At 35.9% G+C, this 27,720-nt stretch overlaps 1 protein-coding gene across 1 annotated transcript in view; it reads right to left on the bottom strand.

The window, feature by feature from the left end:
* Positions 1 to 27,720, bottom strand: part of LOC120525770 (MAM domain-containing glycosylphosphatidylinositol anchor protein 1) — a 1,080,913-nt gene that overhangs the window by 438,201 nt on the left and 614,992 nt on the right. The window contains exons 9-11 of the mRNA XM_039748356.1: positions 17,721 to 18,017; positions 3,800 to 4,069; positions 3,007 to 3,158 (exon numbers count right to left, since the gene is read on the bottom strand). Of these exons, the coding sequence (XP_039604290.1) occupies positions 3,007 to 3,158; positions 3,800 to 4,069; positions 17,721 to 18,017 (719 nt within the window). The remainder of the gene's footprint in view (positions 1 to 3,006; positions 3,159 to 3,799; positions 4,070 to 17,720; positions 18,018 to 27,720) is intronic.

Below are 27,720 nucleotides of genomic sequence, written 5' to 3'. Positions count from 1 at the left end.
ATTATATCACTGTAAAACTGAGAGCGTGTAAGAATGTATTTTGACCTTATGAAAATTGCATATAGTGCTTGACTTTGCTACACTCTCCCCCCCAATCTACTTGATCACTTGTAGGATATTTGTCAGTAGGCTATACTGAACATGGGCCATTATTTATCAACTCCTGATAAATTGTGACTAATGACTATAGTCAATTACTATCTTGTTAAAGAGCTTCAATTGAAAAAGCATGCAATTCACTTTAAACACAAAGAAACCATAAACTAATGTATCTTAGAAGAAGTACATTTTCTTAAAGTTATTTCTTATGCATTGATAGATCCACCTGTGTTATAAAAAATGCTCTTATCAGTTCAACGGCTTCAGCTACAAAATATAAATTTCATGAATTAAAAAGTGTCAGCAGTATAAACAACACCTGTTTTCTTGAAGCAAATCGACACACTGGAAATATAAAGATTTCACAGCTATTAACTAAATAGGCAAAATCAACGTCCTTATACTTAGAATCTGAAAACATTTTACAGTAGGCTTGACTAAAGTGTAATTACCTTACATTGTATGTACAAATGTTTCTAAAGACAGGTGAATATGATCAATCCATTTAAAATTATGTGGGTTACTGGAATACACAAGATCTGTGATAGAAGAAAGCAGACACAAGCATCTGTTGATTGATGCTTGGAAGTTTAGTGAATGAATAAATGATTACCATTCTTCAGGCTATGTCAGAACCAGTTCTGCTCTTGGTGAGTTTATTACAAAATAAAATATCACTAGGAGTAGCAATTAAAATTTTGAGTTTGGCGTTTTTACAAACATAAGAATATTCACAAATGAGAGATGACCATTCTGTCACACTTTTCTGGGTTGCTCAGCTAGGTTGTTCCATCATCTCATCTAGATGCATAAAACGTTTAAAGGTTGCCTATTCAACGCATGAATTGACAGTGTGTTCCAGGACTCCTATAGTGCTTTGTATGAAGAAGTTCTTCCTGGCTTCAATCTTAAATGCATGTTTCCCTTAATTTCTTTTGTTGTTATTATCTATGTGATTCAATATTTAACTGAAAGAATTTATTGATCCATTTGAAAATTTCTGACACATGGGCTATATCTCCACACATTTGTCTCTCTTCATGACTAAAGAGATGTATTCACCCATCAGATAAGGAAATGCTCTTTAAGGACAAGCCTGGAACAGGCAGGATGGGCCTGGGATGTACTTGGTTGCTTTCTAATGTAAAGCTTTTAGTGATGTTTTAGTTTATTTTAATATGGTGATGAGATCTGCACACAGTATTTCAGATGCAGTTTTACTACCACATTATGCATTCTGGGCATCACACCCCCTGACTTATATTCTATAGTTTTCACAATATAACCAAACGATATATTTGCCCTTTTAGTTGCTTTTGCAAAATGTTGTGTCAGCATTAAAACCAAAATCTTTTTCAGAGATTGTTTTCTATAATGCAGTATCATCATGTTCCATTTATCTGCAAGTACCACTTTACATTTCTCTACTTTAAACTGCATTTTGCAAGAGTTTGTCTAATTTAAAGATTATCTTGGCTTTTCAGTTGCTTTTGCTGCTCCACAGTATCTGTTATTCTTCCAATTTCAGTGTCATCTCTATATTTAGTCCCATAATGATCAAATGAATACAACAATATTTACAAAAGATTAATACAATTATAAGCTTTTTCTCATTTTACATCCTCATAGGGCAGAGCTGCACACAACAGAAGATCTTCAGCCAGATATAGTACATATTATGTGAAAGTAAAAATCACAGGTAAAGTCAACTACTGAATGTTGGGAAATCTACTATAGAAAAAATATGACTACAGTCCTCCAGTTATTGCTGTTCTGGGCAACAATAATTTATTTTAAGCAGGCTGGCTTCACAGATACTACAGATGCTAGCAAACAGTGTCTTCACATATAGAAAGTAAATGCACATGGAAACTGACGGTTCAGAAACGAATATGTTAGAATACACAGTAGTTCTTTGAAGTAAAACAGCAGGCCTGCAAATGAAAAGGTATGTAAAGTATTCTGGTTATAAATTAGAGTGTGCTTCTATTTAGATACTCAAGACAGAAATTGTGTACACAAAGGAAAAGTTACCTTTAAAAGTGTTAACTGCTTTAGTTTAGGCCTTTCTCACTAAATGTAAGCTTTAGGAACAAAATAGTTATACTAGTGTCCAGAACAAAAGTAAAGTAGTTTTCAATTGACATCTACCCTGTTTTCTTCATGAACCAGATAGCACTCAAAACAACATAGACCATCACAGGAGAGGAAAACCAATAAAATATTTATTGACAAAATGACAGCCTTTCCCCTGAGTTTGAAATGACAATAATGTCTTAAACGCAAAGTTCTCATTGCATTAAAAGAAAAACTGTGGGTTTCAAATCCCCTAATTTGCACTTTTGCCCTACCGAAAGCTTGAAAACAAAGCTTGTGGGGTATCCCTGAAAACAAATTTTTCAAACATGCCATGTGGTTCTAAATTACTGTGCCCATTTTTCCTTTTCAAGTATCTATTGTACTAGCCAGCAGATAGCTTTTTACATTCTTGGTGGGAAGGAAGCTGATCGTGATGAAACTGGTTTAGATGGTTGAGTCTGGCAAAGCAGGGAGATCTGTCCTTTGATATGTCTCAAGAGGACTTGAAAAAGAAGACAAACTTTGAGAGAAAAAGTATAAATAGAAGTCCCACCCAATATGAATAAAAATAGCCATTTAAGCGTAACACGTACACACTCATGGAGGCATTGTGTGATGCACAAGTACAAGATGGTGTGGCTTTGGGTCAGAAATTGTATATCCATACATAAAATATGCTGCTAATTAATAATACCTACAGAGTCTAATTTATTTATATCCCATAGTATTAGAGCACTAATGGGACTGGCAGATTACCACAGAGCATTTCACACACTGATTTCAAATCTGTTATAAATGCACTTTTCAAAATTTCTTGTAAATTCCCACCTGTCTGAAGTCCAGCTTGTACCCAATTACAGGATCAACTGCATATGCATCTTTTTGGGTCCATTGTAGAAGAAAGGAGTAAGCGTTTTTTTCCTTCTGCACTCGAATTGGATTTGGGGTGTCATAGTAAAATTCAGGGCTGTAAGCTCTAGCTAGAAAACCAACAGAAATTTTATTAGGAATTTTAAATTAATTATTTTTTTTAAACTAAGGAAATAAAAGCACTTGAGTACTTTGCATCACTTCAGAATTTTTAGTTATTGGTGAATAGGATAGATTATAAAACTTCAGGTCATTGAAGAGTCAAACAACTCACCCTGCTCAAGAAAATGAATGCTTAATACTCTGTAAGCACTGAAGCATAAAATAATTCAGTCAGTGCCAAAGATAAAGATATATAAACAACTTGCACAATGTCAAACGGGTGACAGAGGAGTCAGGAAGTTCATCCAGTTTTAAAGTTAACTATTGAAAACAAGCACAGAGTCATGAGGTCATTGTTAGAAAGAAAGTAGTGTTAACACAAGTATTAGGTCGCTTTGTCTGTTTTTAAATTAGCAATCAGTTCATTAGAAAATAATTTTAAATATCTGTGAAATTTAAAAGGGAGAGTTTGTTGCATATGTATAGAGAGTAGAGGAAATGGAAAACAAACAGTTTTTGTGCATTTCTTATTCTTTAAAAAAAATGCATGGCAGTCAAAGAATACAAAACTATCACAAGTAAAAGCTTTCTTGTCAGATGAAAAGAGCAAAAGACTAGAGCTACTAAAAGTAGGCAACAAGTCACTTACCAGATACATAGAAAATGCAAGAGGAAGACCCAACATCATTGGAAATCATACACTCATATGTTCCAATTGTATCCTGGTTCACAGCCTCGATTTTTAACTCTGAAACATCTTTTGAGTCAGTTTGACCAGACCGGACCAAGCGGTTGTTAAGGCGCCATGTAGCTGTGGCAATGGCCTGGGGGTTTCCTTTCAGCAATGAACAGCGTAGTGTCGCACTGGTTCCAGTTTTGAAACGCTTGTCTGTAAACTGAGGATCTACAATAGGGGCATCTAAGGAGGTAAACAAAATAAAACAAGACATTTACTTTGAACAACTCCACATACTGTACATGCACACTTTAACTGATTCTTGGTTATTACTTGTTTATGAACCCCTTATGCACTAAATGGGTTTTTAGCCTTATGGAGCCTAAATTGCACACTCAAAAATAAACAAATTTTACATTGCTTATGTAATCAAGGAGCTGCAAATGGTTGAAGAGTAGCAGGTACAACACTTCAAATTTTTAAAAGTATTTATATGATTAAAAACATTTGTTTATACCAATACAATTAAAGAAAAATTGGTGCTTTAGGAATTTCTCTCTAAAAACAGTATGAGAGTAAAGTATAATTATGTACTCATCCAAAACTTTACCTTGAAAATTTGTTTTTAAGCCAGCCCTTGAAACATTTTCTATTTACTGCTAGACACAAAAAAAACCCTCATATTTTGTTATGTAATTCACACAGATTCTCATACCTTCTGTTGTATTTGCCCCACAGAAATTCAGTACATTTTTATTTACTTATTTATCTTGTTGTTGTCACTATTTTCTCGTATTTTATGTATGGAATAACTTAAGTACATACCTACATTTTCATACCAGCTTTTTCCAGTGTTGGGGACAATGCCTCACCTGGCAGCGCAAAGTGCAGAGCAAGAAACACTCAGCCGTGAACACAGATCTAGTCATACAGACATATACATCTAAACCAGTGTTTTTCAGTCACTTTTGAATGAAAAGTGGCACTTTCTGGGTCCTGAACACATTAAACTGCTTCACAGTATTAATGCCCCTCCACCTCTACCACTGCCACCAAAAAGATCAATAGAGTTGTGTGAGATTTCAGCCAAAAAAAAGGCTGCACTTTGACTTTATTTCCAGTCTGAAATTGCGCTTGCTTCTAACTTCCGGGTTTGGTGTTACATGGGGTTCTGAGCAAATTAGAAATTAGATTAAAAAAATATTGCACGGCGCAGTTGATCCTTTTGGTGTGGGAGAGTGTCTTTCACTGGATGAAACACCTTTTTTTTTCTCATATGCTCATATTACAGAGAAATCTATGGTGTGACGCAGTGGCATTCAATCAAAAGAGGAGTCCTCACATGAAACTTCAAGAAGCACAAGTACAGTGTAATAGTACTCATCGCTATGCTGAGAAACACTGCCTGTACTGTAAGTTAAAATTGAAAGAGCAATAAACTACCATAGGGAGAACATGCATCCCAGCATGGCAATTGAACCCATGACGCATGAACTATAAAACTGCAACACTTCAATGTTTTACTAAGAGCAGTACAGTGCATCAAGTCCTTCATCAAACACGTCGATCTAAACAGAGTCAGAACTATAATCAGGATCTGACTTAAGCTTTGTCCATAATGATATATACACTTGAGCTATCACAGAAGCAATTTATTTCCTGTCTTTTATGCAGAAATGTTACATGTAATATGAATGACCAATCAAAGACAACTATTTATAATTAGAATGGGCTGAAATTCAGCTTCCCGTGCGCCGTTCACTGTATGTTGCTTGATGTAGGGGAGCTCCTCAATAAAAACAGATTCACTCAGTTGTGACATGCAGCTCATCTCTGGGTATATGTGTACAAATTGCCTATTTTAATAATTTAAGAGAGCAGACAACATGGATACTTATAAATTATTTGAAAGAAGGTACCCTTGAGTAGGTAAAAATACCATTACAGTCGATTCCTGTTAATCGGACCACATCGGGACACGATCATTTTGGTCCTAAAAACCGGCTGGTCCGATTACAAGAACATGCCCTATACATGTGCAACCAAGACAGGACGTGCTATAAGTAACATATTAAAATGTCATTATTACTTTTATTGTGCTGCACACGCGTATGGCGAACATACAAACAAGAACTACGTACATGTACGGTTGCTTACAACTTTGTTTATTGAAAAAGAAATCTACAAATTCTTCAAAATGATCTACACGACACTCAGCATGCGAAGCACAATAAAAAAGGTTATATTACCAATTTCCAGTCAACGTTTGAAGAACTTATCTAGTGTGATCTGACGAATTGTGTTTATGCACTGCACTTGTTTACGCTCGACTTCATGTCATCGGCTACTGGGCGGTCCATTTTAGGAAAGAAAGAACAGACATGTTCACCCCTACTGGTTTGCACTTGGTACAAATTTTCCGACTTCCTGACCTTTGATAAAAGCATAAATTCTGCTGGGGAGCCCAAGGATACTCCCGATGTCGCTGATCCGCTTTCTGACTTGTGGTTTCTTTTTCTTATTCTTTGTCACATTCTTTGGTCCGATTAAATGGAATTTTGGTCCAAATAAGCAAACAATATTAGGCTTATGTAATATGATCTGTTTCGGTTCTTTAGTATTCAGTCCGAATAAGTGGTTGGTCTGATTAACCGGTGGTCCAATTAACCGGAATCGACTATACTTATTTTGAAGGACTTGTTGGTTTACTGCAAGGTATTCAAACAACTTTGAGATTAGGCAGTGTCTACAACAAAAGTGGCTACAAAAGAAAGATATACTGTACAACAAACTTTACTAAGTACCAAATAAATGTAAAAGAAAGTTAATTATAAATGAAAGATGGCCAGCTTCTTTAGAGCTTTACATTATCAAATCCATCTCATCCGATTCTCAAAACCATTTAATCAAGTTCAGGATATCATGGCACTGAAGCCTATCACAGCAGTAAAGAACATATGGTTGGAACCTGCCCTGGACAGGGCACCAGCTAATCACAGGGTTCTCTCAAACACACAACCAGTCCACTTTATGATAGTAAATCAACTTAACCTTGATATCTTTATGTATGCGAGGATGACATTCAAACAATACATTTACAATTATCTGGGCACTGGATCTGAAACGACAGTGCTACTTATTGTGCCTCTGTGCTGCCCATCTAGGCATTTATGTTCATTCTTATGGTCTAGGGCTCTAGGCAATGTGCAGAAGTGATTAAAAAGACAAATACCATGATAGTTTACATTATATAGAATATTAATTACATATCAAGGTACTTAATGTTTAGACTACATAATGCACTAGTGAGACTTCATTTGGAAAACTGCATTCTGTGCATAGTTTTGTTCACCACTTTACCAAAAAGACACAGCAACTCTAGAAGCTGTTTGAAGAAGAAAAGCCACATAGTACATTTCTTGACTAAAGAATATATTCTACTCTAATAGGCTCAAGGCACAAAATCTGTTTAGTCCTTGTAGAGATGACTACATGGGGACCAAATTCATGTCTTCAAACTTCTCAAAGGTATTGATAAATTCAATGCAGCGGCATTCTTTCATTTAAGCAGTGAATCACTGCTTTATTAAAGCTACAAGAAATATGCATTAAGAAGGTGCATTGGAGTGAATAGTGTATTCTTGTTAAGTTTTTTCTTGTGTTCTAACATTGTACTTTGTCAACTTAGAGAAGATTTTTCAAAAGAAATAATGATACAACAACGGAAGCATAGGCCTTAGTATGGTAAAACTCACGTAATAAAATTTTGTAAATACATGCTCATTTTACACAGTTTCTGACAACTCTTTGTTAAATAGATGAAGCAATTAAGGAACACTACAAATAGTAAAAAATAAAAAAAATGCAATTATTATCAGCAGCATTTCCACAGTGTCATAATTAAGTGAAACTCTACAACTGAGCCTGGTAGACACATATTAAGAGTATAAATGGTACTTAAATGGTAGATGAAGAAAAAAAAAATTGATGTAAAATCTGAACGTTCAGTTGGGATGGACATAACAGCCTGCCTTTTATTACAATCACAGGCTTCTCTCAGTATATACAAAACCTGTATTGCAGATAATAATAAACCATAGTTTTAATGAAAACTTTCACACGCTTTCTGCCAACATAATATAGAATGTTTTCTTGTTGTGCTTCCAATCAAACTCCATGTAGTTGTTTAATGCACAGGAAAAAGGTGAAGAAGGTCATGGTCTCTCACACAAAGACAGAAATGTACATTTCATGAACACATGAACACATGTTTTGATGGTTATATTAGTATAGACAGACTCACTGATTTGACAGCTTGGGATCAGCTTTGAACAACAAGTACTTGCAAAAAGCTTAAAACAAACTGTAATCCATCAAAAGTTTGTATTATTTCCATGGAACTATCATTTGGTTAGAAGTGGGTTATGGAATGACTCTAGCCTACACATATTATCTTCATCACTGGCTGGAGATTGTAAAAATTAGAACTAAACAGAAAGCATTGACAATTTTAAACTTCTAGCCTCAGGGAATATATTTAAATTTCCCACAGGCTGTAACTAGCAGAGGATTTAAATGTAGGACTATGGCTTATTTAAAAAAAACAATGTTAACCTCTGCACTGCTGTGCTGTCTTATGATGACAAATGTAAAGGGAAATTGATATACGTGGAATTTACACCATCTCAGCTTTCAGCTGTAGGTTTGAATGTTGTCCTGTACCTGTCTCCAAATGTTTTCAGCTAAGTGAAACAGAGGTGATATGAGTTTTTAAAATTATGAGAGGAAGAAGCAAAGTGGATGCCAGTTCCCTTAAATATCTGTTCAACAAGAGCACACATGTATTGTATAAATAAAAGCTGGTTAAATTATACATACATTTTTTTAAATATTATTTCACACAGGGAACAATGATACATTGACTAAAAGATTCCACTTCTGCTTAGGTATCTATTATAAATGAACTATTAACAGTCTATAAATATCCTATAAACAATTCTATTAGCAATAATAAATTAAAATCAACACATTGACTGTTATATTTATTCCTAACAACATTATAATTATATCAGGATATTATTTTAATATACTAATTCAATCAATTTTGTTATTAAGAAAAACTCTAAATAAAAATGTATTTTCCCTAAAAAATCTACTCAGGTTAGCTTGTAGTTGGCACATGGAACAGAAATTCTCATAGTTGACAGTCAACACGTTAAATATAATGATACTTGACAGTTTTATGTCATGCTAAAAGACATAATATAATACATGTACTTTGTAATACAGTAGATGCTTATAAATAATTCCTAAACTCAACTATGACCGCTCATATTACAAAACAAAATTTAAAAGAAAGCAGCATATTGAAGATTTTCAAATCTAGGCAATAAGTGAACAGCAAACAGTACGTAATGTTGGACTGAATAAATTGTTCTCATCCAAAACATTCCTTCATTCTTAAGTCCTTGAAGTACTAATAATAATTTCTATAAGTGGCTGCAGTTGGAGTAAAACAAATAGACTCTTGGAATCTTATTTAAATAGTTATATTGAGTCTGGATTCAGATTCCTATGCACTTATGCAATCCTGAAATGGCTGTCCTTGAAGCAATAAAGTATTATCCCCCTCTGCTTGCTTTACTTCAAGTAATAGACATTTTAACCACAAATGCTGCAGTTAGGCAAACCACACTTTCAAATGAGCCCTTAAACTTACAAACCATTCACAGTATCAACTAAAGTGACTCAGGTGGAACATCACTACGTGTCACCAAAAGTTAAGCAGATGTCACAGGAGCAGCAAGCAGAAACAAAGAAAACCCACAACTGAAAACAAAGAAATAAAAAGCTACGAAATAATCAGAAAAACAAAAAACATAAAAATGTCATATAAACTAGTAACTGAATCTTGACCTCTTACAATGCATATCATTTTATACCAGTGTGTCTTCTTTGTGCTATATCTAATATCACAACCATTATGGCAAATACAGAGGTTTATGCCTCCTGAACAATAAAGCAGGGACATGCCTAAATACTAAGCATTTTCTATTATGAATTTTGATCTTCCCATCTGCTTCTATTGCACCTTGGAATTATTGATTGTGACCATGGCTCTGCATGAACATTCCCTGCTGTTAATCTTCACCTACTCCATACCTGCGTACACTCCCCATAAGCCATGTGCAAGGCTCAAGAAAAGATGACTATGTATTGTAACATTTCTTGTTTAAGTCTTGTTTGGAATTCTTCATCTGCTCAAAATGCTACTATATTTAATGAAACAGGAAAAAAAACATACTAAACAGAATGATCCTATAACCTCTGACCCAGTAATACTCCCCTGGCTTTCTACGTATTTTATAATTGGTTTGTAAGCTCGGTGTTAAAATGGAGTACTGAACTTCAGAGTTCTCCAATTGGTAATCATAGTTTGAAGATATTTTCAAAATAATTACTTGAACAGTTAGCAATTCCTAATTTATAAGGAACATATTTTCCTATTTTGCACTTGGTCTGTAGATCCAAATTAATCTTCATGGTGAAATATCCTCGGTAAAGTGGCCTTTCAGCATACAAGAGTGCATTACCTTCACTGATTTTTTTTTTCTTTCTTTCTAAATGGTCTTAAAAACTCCCAGATCACAGCATCAGACCAAAGTGTAAGAGATAATGAATGACTAGCTAAAATTGTCTTTTAAATCCTTGAAATAAAGGAGAGTACCTAACAAGCAGGTTAAGGTGACCCCAATGCAGCTGTCTCATCTTAGTGATCTATAAAAGAAATCACATTTTTAAGATGTGTTACAATAAAAATGTCTTATAGTATCTTCTTAAAGACAGAAGGTGTTGCATCATGTTAATTAAAAGCAAAGCATGTTTCTCACTTAAATGTAATTGCAATTAAAAACTAAAAAAACTGTAGCATTGCACTAATACATTTGTTTGTCTGTTTAACAGTAATGCAATGTGGTAAAATTATATCAGAAAATTTCTTATCTTTGACAGGAGTTTGCTTTATATGTTTAGTGATAATGTAGCCTTTTGCATCTGTTGGTCATTTTTGTCTTCATGTAGAGTATTAGGTGAATTTTAATCATGTTGGCATATTTTAAATTGCACAGTATTAGGAAGATACTCTAATATCTTTCTACCTATCCAGACTTTTCCCAAACCTGTATTCCCAGTAGTGAGTTGTGGTGATCCAGAGTGTGTCTCTGCTTTAGCCACAGGACAGGTACTTTTCCTCAAGAGAATGTTTATCCAAGCCATGGGACAGTCATTGGAAACTCACTTAAACTAGGCAAATCTAGAGCTATAAATTAACCTAACCACTGCATCTTTTGACAATAGGAGAAGATAGTAATCCCATGAAGGCAAATGAACAGATGAAAATAAGAGTGACCAGCCAGTATGCACACAGGTTTCTTAAACTTAAAATAACTTGCTCTTAAAATTTTTATAATGCAAGTCTAAGACCATCACCTTAAGTTGATAAAAGCTATTAGTTCAAAACCTGTTTTTTCCCAGCTTTAAAGTTCCTGCTCAGTCCAAGTAACAGTTCTACCCTGACAAGAAAAAGTAATAAAGCAAAGCAGTAGGCCAGTCATGAAAGAAACAAGTACTGTCTCTTTCATGACAAGTAAATATCCTAACCAGAAACTCAAGCCATGTTATGTTTGATGTTGTCTGTTAATGAAATGCAGTGATTTTTAGTTTATGGAAATGATGCCACCCTCCTTATCTTCAGTTATCTCTCCTTCTAATTTATACTGGACAATTTTATTGGTGTTCTCTGTAAACATATGATATGTTCCAGTCAAGTTTCCTCTCTTGGCATACTTAAATTCCTGTCTATGTCTTTTTTATTTATGTCTGATTTTGATCATGTTTATTATTTGCATTATTTTGTTCTTTAATTAGCTTTGTGTATTATTTCATTTCTGTGTGTCTATGCTTCTTCCATGTTCCTTATATTTTGTGGGTGGTTCTCCTAGCCACCTGTCCACTTTATTGAGGGACTGCCCTCAACCCAAAAAAGGCTGAGAGAACACACAGATTCTTGCAGTACATTGTATATGCTGGATGTTAGTGAATTCTCTGAGATGATTTCTGTTTTATTACTGTATTCTGACCTCTCCCTTTGGATATGTGTTTTTGGGACTTGCTTACCATTGGACTGCCTATTTTGACATAAAATAAAACATTTATTTTATAAAGATCTGTCATTTACCCTTTTTCCTATACAAGCCAAACGTTGATGGTGTCTCTTCTTCTTGTGGGTTGTTTTGCTGCAGTTTTTACGAGCTTAATAGCATACTGGCCAGTTACCCATTTTCAGGGCCTGCTACACAGATACAATACAATACAATTTATTTTTGTATAGCCCAAAATCACACAAGAAGTGCCGCAATGGGCTTTAACAGACCCTGCCTCTTGACAGCCCCCCAGCCTTGACTCTCTAAGAAGACAAGGAAAAAATCCCAAAAAAACCCAGTAGGGAAAAAATGGAAGACACGTTGGGAAAGGCAATCCAAAGAGAGATCTCTTTCCAGGTAGGTTGGGCGTGCAGTGGGTGTCAAAAAGAAAGGGGTCAATACAAATATAATACACAGAACATAACAAAACCTCAATACAGTATGAAAATAAAAATTTTAAAAGTACGTAGCAGAATTGAACAATGGATGACATCACATAATATGATTTGGATTTGTTTATAATCCTGGAGACCTCATCCATCAAGCTGCCTCCCCCATTTGGCCATTCCACAGCTGAAACAGTGCTGGGCCAGCCAATCCGATGAAAGGACCTCTCTTTCCCATGATTCCATCGATCCTCCATCAGGGATGACTTTACCATAAGCAGGCACAACAACTTGGCAGGTGGGCCATGACACCAAGTGCCACATTTGAGTACCGATGCTTTGGATGAACTTCCCAGATCATGACAGTACGGAAGCCAAACCAGTTCAGAAGACATCTCTATCTTGTTGCTCTGTGCTAGTTCCAGCCTTATAAATGATATTTTACAATTTAATTAGGAAAAAAATCACTGAACACAAAAGACAAACAAAAAGTAAATGACACCATATGAGGTGGTAAACCAGCAGCAACAATGACAGTGCCACTCCATCCATCCATTATCCAACCCGATATATCCTAACTACAGGGTCTGCTGGAGCCAATCCTAGCCAACACAGGGCACAAGGCAGGAAACAAACCCTGGGCGGGACGCCAGCCCACTGCAGACAGTGCCACTTTTTATACCTTATTAAAAATGTAAAAAATATTTTATTAATTCACAAAATGTGCCTAATGATGCTTGTGTTTGCTCATGGAGTAAGCAGGCCGGTTGAAGGGTAGTGTTCTGTGTTCTCACATATTATGAGATTATCATGCTCTCTTCATTCTAAAATGGATACTGGGAGAAGAAAATGGACGTTGATCATGGGCTGCATTTCACTTTGTCTTTTTCCAAATATTTTTGAAAAAATATAACTCTACAAACAACATTTCCAGATATTTATCTGTAAGCATCCTCAAGACAGACCCTTAATTCAGAAATCAGTCACTGCCAAGATTCTATATGTGAAAATAAATAATTAATAAAACCACTATGAAAAAAGCAGGCTGTCTAGTTTGAAATTAAGTTATAGAACATGAATGTTATCATTTTTGATTTTTATGAATTACGTTAGGAGCCATCCCATAACTAGAAGAATAAATGAGGAGGCAGACAAACTGCTTCTAGCACACACAATTAAATTACAAATTGCATGGTGGTGATATTTGAAAACTAAAGTACATAACTGACAACCAAAATAAAAATTTGATCCACAAATCACTGATTATCAAAAATAAAACCACTTCCTCTACTGTCACTTCTTATTACAATGGCCAAATAATTTCTCATCTGGAAAATGGATTTTCAATAAGACAGCACTGGCTGGGAAGGAGAAGCTGGAAGATTAGCACTGGTAATAAATAACTGGTAACCAAATAAACATAAGATATGAAATCTTGTGTAAACAAATAGGCATACATTATTCAGGGAATTAGCAGCTCACTCTTTATAACCCAAGAGACAAGCCTGGTGAATTAAGTTCAGTGCCTACTGTGCAGGAGGGCCAATTGAGCAGTTATCACAATGCTCAAAAATAGAAATGTTTTTTCTACAGTGCACATCCTCTGAGTTAACAGGAAAAACATCCTGGACAGACACAAAGCTATTGAAAAGCATTATCCATTCTCCACAGGACCCGGGCAATCTGTCCTGTGCAACAGAGAATTGCTTTCCTTTCTCCAGTAAAACACTTTAATAAATAAATAAGCAATCAACACTGTGACTTAATGGAGAAATGAATGGGTCTCTCTGCTGGCTGCCATCACTGTAGGCTTTGGGAAATTGAAAGCACAGTGCCAAATACAAAACTATGTGCAATTATTGTACTGAGCTGCCCTGTACAGAAAGGTCAAATTAGCCTCTAATTGTGTTGTAAAGAGTAGCAGACTGGAACAAACAGCTGCTGGAGCATCTTCCAAATGTTCTTTCATGTGCCATTTAACCAAATGGCCAAACAGAACTTCACATCTGGTATAAACCATTTTGGTCATTCTGTATTATAAAGATTTAGTGAAAGCCCAAAACTGTGATACATAAAATAATCATCAAGCCATTAATGATTACACCTATCATATTACTTAATCTCTTTTGTCTCTCTAGTGGTGTGTAACGTTTATACTTTTTTACCTGGGATACTCATGAGCACCCTTCTATTTAGACATGGTGTTTATTATGGGCATTCCATGACTGTCAAAGACTTCCAAAAACAATTCCAGTTCCAGGTCATCAGTTATTATTTCTGTCACTTCACATGGAAATATTCTAGTCTAACAATCCATCAGCCTTTGTTATATAGCCTCCTTCAGTGAAGACAACATTACAAAGGGCTAGAACTAATGTGACAGTAAGTGGGGGCACTGAAATCCGTATTTCTATTTATCTCCAAACCACTTGATTTTGTTTAGGGCCCTGCATCACCCCAGAAGCATCCTTCATAGAAATGGCCTTCAAAAAACTAACTGTTAATTTTTAATCTGCAGCACAAGCTCAGGCTTCTTACCTGTTAGAGAAGTAATAGTCCACAGCCCAGTGGACAATTTCCATTACCAAGGTCTAGTTTGGCTGCATATGTCTTGTAAAACTATTACTACAAACTGCATGTCACCAGGCTGGCACTGCACCTGGCCTTCACTCATTTTGCCTTTTTTGAAGACAACTGCTTGGTGGTTCGGTGTTTTTTCTTTTTTGGAAGAAGCTTGACTTGTACGGATGGATAAACAAAATTTGGACATATAAAAAAAAGTAATTGGATTAATCATTTAATATTGTTACTTTATGGGCATACCTTATATTACTTGAAGGGATGGACTGGCCATTAGGACTAATGGAATAAACTACGCTAGGCATGCTCTGTTTGCTGTGTGCAACAAGCTGTACAGAGTGAGTGTCTTAGAGAGAGAAAGAAAAAGATAGAAAGAAAGAATAAGAGACAGAGAGAGATACGAGTGGCTAATACTGCATCCTCCATGCACATGTATGTCTAATCATAGGCTTGTACTAACTCCTGGCAACTGAAGCAAACAAGGAAAACTATGAAATAAACAAATTAGGGACTGCAGTGAGGTTAGTGTGTACAAATGGTCAGTAGCCTACAATGATATTCATACTTGTATGTCTTCTCAGAAAGGGTGACAAAAATACAATACAAAAATTACTGTCATATATATATACAGGAAAAAATGCATTAATCAGTGCAATGGGAAGGTTGAGGCTGGCCTAGAGGCCTCCAAGCTAGTTAATCCACACCTGCTGAGTTAGCTATATGGGTCACTCATCAACATGACACATTCCTGCAAACACTACTGCCAGGTCTGTCTCCAAGAAATTGTTCCATTGCCATTATTCCAGAGCAAATGCTCACTTTATGAAACCATCAAAAGAAACAAATGGTTTTTGTTTGGTCCCTCCTCGATTTAGGTGGACCAGGATCATAGGAATCACAAAACCACAGCTCTAATGATCCTTGGGAGAATGCTAGACTCTCCACCAAAGCAAGGCTTTAATCTTTGAAAGGTTCTTGCAAGGTCAATATGTCTTTTAATAAGCTAATTAAACTTACTACTGCATAGTCCCTTAAATATGGTTTATATCATTTGTCACGTCTTGCTTAATACTTTAAAAGGCCTTGCACCATTCCAATTAAATTTGTTAGGTAGAACATGTCATGTGAAAGCTTAAATAAGATATACACACTATTCCAGTTACTCATGATGTGCAGATGACATCTGTGCTCTTAAGGTAGTGTGACAATATATACGCAGGTCTTACTATACTTTCAAATATATTGTGAAACCTGAAATTATATGATGCCTAATGCTAACATACCCTGCTTTATAAAGAAATAAAAACTGGCTACATCTAAGAAAACTCAACCTTAAACAGTGTGAATAAAGGCTAAAGAGTTATTAAAAGAAAATGTTTGTGCCACTATCAGCATCACTACAGTATCTTGCATTTTGATAATAACTTCAAGGCTAGTCAATATCTGAAAGTTTATGAATGCGTTATTGGGAATGACTGTGTGTCACAAGGAACAACTGCCTGTAACCTATTTATGTAGCTCCACAAATTAATTTAGAGTTCACTGAATTGATGTCTGAAGTAAGCTACAAAGAAACTTGTCAAAAGAAAAGTTTTTACTTGTGAGTTTCTTAGAAATTATTAATGTTTTATGAAGGAGACCACAGAAGCTCACTGATGCTAACAAAGTTCCATTCCAATTATCAAATTATTTAATGAGGCATGTAATAAATGATAATCATTCAATTTTCTTTTCAGTTGCTTTTGCAGGTAGGTCATAAATTCTTGCACATTTTTTATAGACTGTAGCTACAAATGTGTTCTTCTATGCAGTATTACTTATTGGAGGATTAGCATGATAACAGGAGATGCCAACAGTCACAAAGCTATAGAAAAGCACAAGTAATTCAGTAAGGGTTGGACAATTGTCCTTCTCTCCAGCCTTCCTGGAACAAACATTATAAGCTGTGCTGTGCCATAACTGATGTAGTGCTTTGTAATGGGCACAGGCTTTGACTCATTGGTCTGTCAGCAGACAGAATGATGTAGGCTATGATGTTGGCTAACATAAAGAATGCATGACATCCTGATCAACTTGCAGTACACCTTCAGCAAATGGATGATTCTAACATAATTCAAAAAATGTGGTGCTTGTCAAATACCACTAGATGTTGATAAAAAAACTATGGCTATTCTAAATACTATATACTGTATATACTGTTTCAACCCGGGTTTGCTTCCTGGGTCCTCCTTGCATGGAATTTGCATGTTCTCCCCGTGTCTCCTTGGGCTTCCTCTAACAGTCCAAAGACATGGAGCTTAGGTGCACTGGTGATTCTAAATTGTCCCTAGTGTGTGCTTGGTGTGTGTGTGCCCTGCGGTGGACTGGCACCCTGCCTGGGGTTTGTTTCCTGCCTTGTGCCCTCTGTTTGCTGTGATTGGCTCCAGCAGACCCCTGTCACCCTGTAAACAGGATATAGAGGGTTGGATAATGGATGGATGGATACTGTTTCATTTGAGCGTATTCTATGTAGTTCTATACCTCAGCAGCTATAGTACTGCAGTTTTCCTTTGTGATCAATAAAGTATTTATTTGTCTATCCACCTATGTACTGTACAGTAGAAATGCATTTGAACCATGTATTATTTATAATATTTAATATCAAACAAAGGCTGTTGGTTGATTATTGCTAGTAGAATGTTGTCTTCTATCTGATAAGTTATCCATGCACACATAAACATAACTCACATTGAACATTCAGCTGGACTGTAGCCTCTCGCGGCTTGATGTTCAGCCCGTTGTATCTTGCTGTCTGGCAGCGGTATGTGCCAGTCATATCTCGAGTAACATTCTCTAGACGCAGTCTTCCATCTTTAGTCTCCACTATCCATTCTCCATTGGGCATAGGCAACTCTTTGTCTGCACGGGACCACAACACAGGAGGTCGAGGATTTCCTGTTAAATCGCATTGGAGTTCTGCACGAGATCCTTCTCTCACTGTTATTATACCACGACCACGTGGTATAGTTAAAGTGGGTGGTTTTACTGTGGGGTGAAAAAAAGAACAGAAAAGAATATTACCACCAGCTGGTCGTTGTGAACAATAGATACATCACTAAAATCATAAATAAACCCTCAAATGACATAATATATGATTTTTTTTTTTACTTTTAGCCTCTGCTCAGTCACCTTACAGATAAAGTCTTAGGTCCACTTCTCAATGACAGAACCAGTAAAGTTAAATAACCACCTTTTACACTTTGTACAGAAAACCAATTTAAGTGGAAACACACAGAGCAACTGTACTGTGTTGTCAAAATCAAAGTGTTTTGGGCCGAACACCAACAAAATCTCTTTTTACTGTTCTCTGAGGCAATTTGTTATAACTTGTAGGGTGTATCGTCCAGAAATTCATGTATGAATTTGTTTTTGTGGTAACGAACATTTTTGGACATTATTTTTTTTATCATTATTCATTTATGTCTTGATTTATTATTTTTCCATTTTTCACACTATTTTCTTTTCCTTTACTGGCTTATAGACAGTACCATTTTGTGTTCTATTGCTTCTGGCAACAAACCATGTTGGTAACATCTGACATTAGAGAGTTACCGCAATATCATTTTTGATTTTCCACTTTCTTTGAGGTAAAATGTTGTTTCCATACACTAATTATGTTTCATTTCATATACAGTGGAACCTCGGTTTGCGAGCACAATTCGTTCCGGAAACGTGCTCGCAATCCAAAGCACTCGTATATCAAAGCGAATTTCCCCATAAGAAATAATGGAAAATAATGTAAAAATACATAAAACAAATTAACCTGCACTTTACCTTTAAAAAGAATCATGGCTGGTGTGAGTGAGTTTCTAAACTCATGTGGGATTCCACCCAACGGGACGACACGCGGAAGAGTGTCCCAAAGCAATTGCAGTCTCCCAGTGCTGTAGCAGTTCACCATATAAGCGCATCCAAAAAGATTGCAGACATGCAATAAGCAGCTGCCATCAATGGGTGATACAAGGAACATTATAAAGATCCCGCTACATTAAATAACAGCACTGTTGCTGTTTCAAGCTAAATAAGGATGATGTTGTTAAAGTACTGAGACTCTGCTTCGTGTTTTGGGGTGCAAGAGGGGGACTCGAACTTCACAGCACACACGTGCGCGTGCATACACACACACAGTCACAATGCTGTAGTAGACAGTATACGCTCGTACGGATGTTGACTATATGAGTGAGGCACACAGACTCAGAAGGAGAATAGGAGACAACTGCCCTCAGAGAGAGAGAGAGAGAGAGAGAGAGACACGTGAGCGAGCGAGATAAGGAGAGAGAGACGGTGAGAGAGACAGAGACAAGCTGCATGCGAGCGAGAGAGAGTGGCGCGCGCAATCGAGAGAGAGAGAGAGAGAGAGACGCGCTGTGCGTGGGCGAGAGAGATAAGGAGAGAGAGAAGAACTATCAGCTCAGTTGTGATCACATGACGCTCAGCAGACAAAGTGTATCCATACTACTCGTATTGGAAGACATAGCTCGTTTATTAAGTCCAAATTTATTAAAAAATTTTGCTTGTCTTGCAAAACACTCGTAAACCAAGTTACTTGTAAACCGAGGTTCCACTGTATTGCTTTTGATCTAAACCCTCTAAAAGAACAAACATGGCCCTGGAGGGTCGCAGTGGCCATAGGTTTTCATTCCAGCCAGTTTCCTAATTAGAACTCAATCCTTGCTGTTAATGAAACTTGGTGTGTAACTATATGCCTTGTTAGTGCATTCATTCATTAAAAACAAATTTTAGTTACATTGTAGATCAGAGGTCCTCAGTTACAGTCCTGGAGTTCCTCAGTGGCTGCAGGCATTCACTTCAACCAATCTATTAATTAGAACCTATTTATTTACTACTAAAAAATAAAGTTTTTGGGCGGAAGTATAGTTATCTTGCATGTTACAACTGAGAACGCTTAATTGCCTCATTTAGTTTTAAGTAGCTGCATTTAAGTTTTAATTGTTGCCTTTTTTCATAACCAGACATTAGTTAATAATGAAATGCAGATAACCAATAAACCATCATCTCTCCAGCTAATGTGCTTCCTTTTAAACCTGTACATATTCACCATAAACTGTGTTAAATAATGTTTAGAAATAAATCAGATAGAAATTGAAGGATCATTTTGTTTAAATCTGTGCTGGTCCACAAAACACATGGATAATGTTATCAGAGATAGAAACTCCATAGTGCAATTAAAATTTCTCTTGGAGGAATGAAAGCACTAACAAGCCTAATATTTAAATATCAAGTTTCATTATCAGCAAGGACTGTCTTCTAATTAGGAAATTAATTGGAAGAAAAGCCTGCAGCTACTGTGGCCCTCCAGGACTATGTTTGAGGACCCCTAAAACTTTGCAACAGTACCACATTACAAATCAAAGTGCAACATTCAAATCTGTTTAAAGCTATCATTTTTACAGGATGCGCTACAGGAAAACTTTATTTATACCTGAACCTCCCATTATTACTACTAATTACATTTTTCAGTTCAAAAGATTACAGTTTCTTGTAAAATTGTATTTTGTAATGAGCATCAATAAAGTCCAAGGTCAGTCACTAGGAAAAGCAGGAATTGCTCTATGACTGAAATGTTTTACTCATGGGCAGATGTTAGCGTGTTCAAGAGTAAGGAGATCCAGTGAACTAATTATATTAACAGAAGAAAAAAAAATACACCCACACAAACCTATAATTAATTAAGATCTTGCCTGAAGAAGGGGCCTGTGCTGCCTATTTTGCCCTATCCTAGTTTGTAAAATCTCTTTAAACTAAGCCTTTCAATCATTTTTTTTCTCTCTAAGTCCTCAAAAGCAACACTATCTACCACATTAACTTATTAATGTATGTTGAATATCAGTGATAATATGTAAGAAAAATACTTTGATGTCAGTGAAAAATTTCTATTGATCAGCTTATATCTATATCCTCATGTTCTTGTTGTAGAGTTTAAACAAAGACCTGGCATCTAAAATACTAATTCCTTTCAAAAACATTTTGTTCCTTGACATTCATAACCCCCTGAAATGCACAAAGGAAACTTACAGAAAATGTATTAAGAGCTTAATAATTTTGTAACAATGTCTATGATATGACAGGAGATAAACAGAGCTAAAGACCTACGGGCAGAAGGAATAAGAGAAAACAGGAAATGAATGTATGTGAGAGACAGAGAAGGAAAGAGAGACAGACAAGTGTACTTTTTGAATTACTGGAAAGTTGATTGAGGGAGCCACCTGGTTAGACAAGGGTGTAGAACTATGCAAGTAGAGAAAGATACGCAGAAAGGGTAGGTTTTCATTTAACTTGTGTCCCTACAATTGTGCTTGAAAGTTTGTGAACCCTTTAGAATTTTCTATGTTTCTGCATAAATATGACCTAAAACATCATCAGATTTTCACTCAAGTCCTAAAAGTAGATAAAGAGAAACCAGTTAAACAAATGAGACAAAAATATTATACTTGGTCATTTATTTATTGAGGAAAATGATTGAATATTACATGTGTAATATGTAGGTTCTCCATGTACTTGCCAGTTTCTAAAAAAAAGTGTCTCCTTTTTATATACTGTAACTGATAGGATAGTAGTTAGCACAGCTGCAAAGATATAAATCTGAATTCGTACTATGTTTGTGTATTCTTTGCAGAACAACATAAAAATAACTATTTGATAAATAAAAACTTTTTTCTGGTATACAGTTTGTAAATATCATTGACTTTTTTATTTACATTCACAATGAATAACCAACTGTTTCAAATTCTTATTGTAGATGATGTTCACAGGTGCTGTCTGCACCACTGGTTAATGATATTAGCCCCCCCACGAAGGAGAGTGAATAATTTTAAGAGATTAAAAAAAAACAAAAAATGGAAAGTTTAAATGTTTTCTGTAATGTACAAATGTCTTCGAGAATATGAAAGATATGTCATTTCTCTCCAATAAAATATACAAATATATATACATATATATATATATATACTGTGTACTATACAGTATATATTGTGGCTGAATAGTTTTTACTGTCAAATAATATGCGATACATGTGTCGCCCTAATTCTGAGCTCATCAGGCGTACACACTCATTGCACCCCCTCTCGGAGAATCGAACCTCGGACGTCAGTGGCGAAGCCTCTTTACGTTGCGCCAAGGGTGTAGTTCATTTATTTGACAGAATGTAGATCGGGGTAATTACATTCATGGCATTCGTAGTCTGAATCACAATCTAATTGTATGGGTGGTTACCTACCAGGTTTCGTTTATGGTTGGTTCACAAACATCCGCCACTGTGCATTCTTTCAGTTGCGAGAACCAGATCATAGAATGGTTGAATAGTTGTATATACATGTATATATATTTAGCACAGAAGTCAAAAACTCCAAAAGTAACCATTTTGTTTGTTACTGTAGTTATGTTTTTTAAAAGAAAGCTCAATTATAGTATATTAGTTATTTATTCTCTCCTCTTTAAAACACTTTTACTGCACACACAGTAAAACCCACATGAAGCACTGTATTCTTACTGGACAGGCATTACAGAGGCATTTTTAAAGTTGAGTCCCCAGCACATATTGTGACAAATCTCTCATATGTTTACATCATTTTTTTGATTTACAACATCTATCATTCAGCTAGATATATACTTTATACTGGCCCTCAAGAATTCTTGACCCATTTAAAAGATGCTTTATTTTATTTCTGTGCTGAAAAAGACTGCTATATTTAAGCAGCTTGCCATTTTACTTGGCTACTGAAAATGAACTTTGTCCTGTAAAGCTTTGCTGTTTTCTTAAGAATTATATGATGCTTAGTTTAAGTAGAAAGTGCAATTAGCTCTGCTGTATTGTAAGCCTAAGATATTGCTTGGCTATGCCTCTTTCTTTTGATAGCTTCTACCATAATGCAGCCCGTGGCAAACCCTGGACGAAACCCCGCACACCACTCCGATGATTGCATTTGATTCACATTGGTAGCATTGCAGGTGAATCATGGCCAACCCTGGATGAAACTGCATCTACTGGTGTGATGATCACCCTGTGTTAGCAGCAGAAGTATCATAGATGATCCTAGACAACCTCTCCAACCCTCACTCTGATGATTGTGCTTGATTCACCAAAGAGAAAAACCAATGAAGATTTCACTTGATTCACAGAGGAGGAACACCACCCCCACCACACCACAGTGGGTCACAAACGGACTGGCAAAACTGGGTCATGATGCCACAAAGTCTGGGAAATGCTGGTATAACCATCCATCCACTATCCAACCCACTATATCCTAACTACAGTTATATAATATGCTGTGCTGTTTTCTCCAATTTATGATGTCAGAAGCATGACATGAACTTTGGATAGTTGTACAGGAGCACTTCTTACAAACCCTTGTTCCAAGTTACACAAACACATCTCACTAGTTACACAAACACATCTCACTATAGCCTCCTGAATCTAATGGCAGAAGTGTATTAGCTCTGAATACTCTTTTCAGAGACTGGAAATTTAATTCTAAAAAAAAAAAGACTCTTCAAAGAGGTGTTTTAAAAAATGTATGCTTCACATTGATTCTGGCAGATTATATTTGATGAATCGAGTACAAAGCTATACATATTTAATACCTACTTTGGATGGTATCTCCTTCTTCGTGTTCCCTTTGGCTCCATCTCCACCCCATAAATATTTCATAAGGCATTGGAACACCTCTTTGAAAGACCTTAAAGGGGTTTGTGTTTACAGTATGTCGATATTATTGTTTGAATGTCATCAGGGGAAGATCATAGTGTCAAGTTGGAAAACGTTCTTCAGAGGATTCAAAACTATCTTCTTAAACTAAATAGAGGCAAACATCTGCTTAGATTGAAAGAAATCACCTTTTTTTATTTTTGTCAGATGAAGTTCAACCACCTGAAATGCAGACTTTACTAGAAATGGAAAGGCCCACTGATAAAAAGGCAAATACTGAGTGCACTAGGCATGACCACTTACCTGGGAAAATGTGTGCTAAACATGATTGAAGAAACTGCACAATGAAGAGGACTTTTCTGGCAGAATACATTGTTCTAGTGGAACCATGGACATTTGAAAGAATATGAAGGGTTGTTAAACATTCTATCTAAGTAGACATTAATAACATTTTCCCCTACTGAAAGAACAACAATGGTTGCAACAGAATGCATTTGGGACAGTGCTTCTTCAGTAGTATGGTGCAGTTTTGAAGTCTAGTTTTACTTCCAGTCTTTTGTATACTCAGTCAATTGCGAAGGCAGATAAACGGGCACATATTATGAAAATAGAATGTGGTAACACTGATCTTACCTTGCATGGTTAGTTTATAGGTCACCTTACTTTAAAGTCTCCAGCAGATCTCCTTGTGGGGTGTAAATGCTAAACAAGACTTCCAAGACCTTATAGTGTTGTGAGGAAGAAATATTTAGAATTAAGGTGCTTCAGTCTTTCCAAATAATAAAGTATGGTGCTAATAGAACTATAAGAAACATGTCACTTATGTATTAATAAATAACGATGTATTAAGCTAACTGAACAAATGTAATCTAATACAGACACTAAGTTGTAAGAGTGTATTCCTGTAAGACAAATGTACTAAACTAACTTTTAAGGCAGCTTTTGATATTGTATAACCAATTATTATGTGTGATGATCATTATGTGCGAAATGTAAGCTATAATAAGATTCTAAAATTGTAACTGCCTCATAGCCCTTGAAATGTTGTAACCTTGATGGTGCAGAAGAATAGGGAAGTACATGTTTTGCAAAGTGCTGTTTCTATAACTGTCGTGCAAAACTAGCCATAAAGACTATCGTTTACTTCTGCACGTAATGATTTAATGTGTCATCTTTAGCTACTTGCAAACTCTGCATGACATCAAATTGAATTGCCATACTTCCTCTTTTTGTTTAATAAACAAACTGGTATAAAACTGAGCTAACTCCGTTCTTTGGATAGGCTGCCTGATCTGACCAGTCAGTGGCACAGAGCTGGGGGGGCAGCAGTCTCTGCTCACCAAGAATAAAGAAATTGCTTTTTACTTTAAATAGTTTTTTGTCTTCCGTTGTTTTTGACTTCAGCATTCACAGTTGTCACAAAGGATAATGCCTGGAGTGGCCAAATTCTGATTATTAAAGAAAGACGAAAGGCTGTGTGAGATTGGACAAGTATGCCACTGAACCCACCGTACAAGAATGATTTGGTCTGAACTGAAGGGCAGGAGAATGGCCAAAAAAAGTTTTGATCACATGACCATTCAAAGTTTTGACTGAGAAAGATGATGTCTATACATAAAAAAAAATAAACAAAAAAAAACAGAAGGAGTGTTCTGAAGATAGAAGAGACATTTAGTTCATTTACTGAACATGGGCAAGATGGCCGTGGGCTTTTAAAGAGAAAGGACAGCACTGTACTGAACAGTAAACAACCTGAAAGAGTACAGCAGGTGAGGAAGAGCAGTTGGCAACTCCTTTTCTGCGCATCATAATGCAGGAGAAAGCCTCCAGAAAAGTTAGATCTGTAAATATTGGACTTTAGCTCATGCAATAGACAGCTAAAATAAAATATTGCTTGATTTGGCAGTGAAGGTATTCTTTTTACTTTGTTTGGATTTAAAGGGGGAACAATGTAAGCAACAGTTATTGAAGCAGTGCAAGCAGGATATGTGGCGGTGTTGCACTATGACTGATGGACGTAGAAAATATATTGGTATTATTTATTTCAATACTAGCAAAATACCCGCGCTTCGCAGCAGAGAAGTAGTGTGTTAAAGAAGTAATGAAAAAGAAAAAGAAACATTTTAATAATAACCTAACATGATTGACAATGTAATTGTTTTGTCATTGTCATGAGTGTTGCTGGCATATATATATATATACTAGCAAAATACCCGCGCTTCGCAGCGGAGAAGTAGTGTGTTAAAGAAGCAATGAAAAAGAAAAGGAAACATTTTGAAAATAACGTAACATGATTGTCAATGTAATTGTTTTGTCACTGTTGTGAGTGATGAGTGTTGTTGTCATATATATATATATATATATATATATATATATATATATATATATATATATATATATATATATTTACACACACACACAAACATATATATATATACATATCTATACATATACACATATATACATACATATATATATCTACATATATACACATACATATACAAACACACATAAATACATACACACATACATACATACACACACAAATACATATATATATACATACATACACACACACATATATAAACATATATATATATACATATACATACATATCTACATATATACACACACAGCTATTTCGTATCAGTGCAATACGCTGCTTGTTAAAACGGATGACTCCCGCTCTTACGTACAAGTCTGCGTGGATATTATGAACTATCATATTTGTTCAAGTTCTATTTAAATTTTAAATAGAAGGAATTTTTATTTAGTCGACAGAAATATCTTTGGTAGGAATGGTAAAAACAGACAGGAATATTATTCGTGAATAAATCAACTCAAACCTTAAACAACTTATAATATTTTGCTCTCCATAAAAATATATCCTGTCTAAATTATACAAGTTAGAAATAAAGTAAACGTTAAAAGAACAAACATTCAAATTTCTTTACTCTTATGTAATTTTATATAAAAAATAAACTTAGATTTTAAATATCCCAAAAGATTTTGCTCTCCATAAAAATATATCCTGTCAAAATTTTACAAATTCAAATATGAACATGCTGCATAACAAAACCTGGAAATATAAATAAAATGTGTTCCTTTCAGCAATAACAAATCAAATCATTCAGTTGTCTTTGCTCATATGTCATTCTAGAGCTGGACGCCTGGCATCTTTTTTTGGCCACAGGTTCGTTTCTGTTTGGTGTGAGGTTCTGTGTTGTGGAGATTCCCAGGATGGATTGCAGGTGCTCACCAGTGAGGCGACTCCTGTGTGCTGTTTTGTTAGTCTTTATCACTGAGAAGAGCTTCTCACACAGATATGTGCTACCAAGCATGCACAAGGTTCGAGCCGCATGTAGACGGACTTTTTTTGTTCTTCAAAGTCACCAAAGCGCCGTGCAAACTCAGTGCGCAGTGCGCTCAGTTTATCAGCAAAGTGCGTATTTGGGAACACCGTAGTGACGACTTGGTTTAACATTACTTGGCAACAGGGAAAGTGGGGCAAAGTGCACTGGTGCATTTGTGTCTCCCATAAAAGCAGCTTCACTTGAAATCACTTTGTGATTGTGCACGGGTTAAAACGTCCGCTGAAGTGTCAGATTCTTATTTAATTCTTCTGCTTTCTGTATCTTCTGCATTGCATTCGGGTTACCCTAAAGTTTTGTCTCATAGTGCCGTCTTAGATTAAATTCTGTAATTACAGCCACATTAGCTCCACAAATGAGACACACGGGTTCAGTAAACGTATACTCAGCCTCCCATTGGTTTTTAAAGGCTCTATTTTCAGAATCAACTTTTCTCTTCAGCATCGTGTGAGCTAGCTTCGCAATAACTTGCAGCATCATAAGGTAGACTTGATTAACGCGCTAAGTGTTCAAGGCAAGGCAGCTGAAGCGCTGCATTATGGGATCTGTAGTTTATTGTGTTACCAGCGCTTAATATAACCGGGCTTTAATAACAATAATACAGTATATAAACTGATCTCGCTGGCCGGATATAATTACACGCCGGGCCGGA

The sequence above is a fragment of the Polypterus senegalus genome, chromosome 3 (assembly GCF_016835505.1).
Source record: "Polypterus senegalus isolate Bchr_013 chromosome 3, ASM1683550v1, whole genome shotgun sequence".
Taxonomy (NCBI): Eukaryota; Metazoa; Chordata; class Cladistia; order Polypteriformes; family Polypteridae; genus Polypterus; species Polypterus senegalus.
Note: the sequence above shows the minus strand (reverse complement) of the source record. Positions and strands in the feature narration are given on the sequence as shown.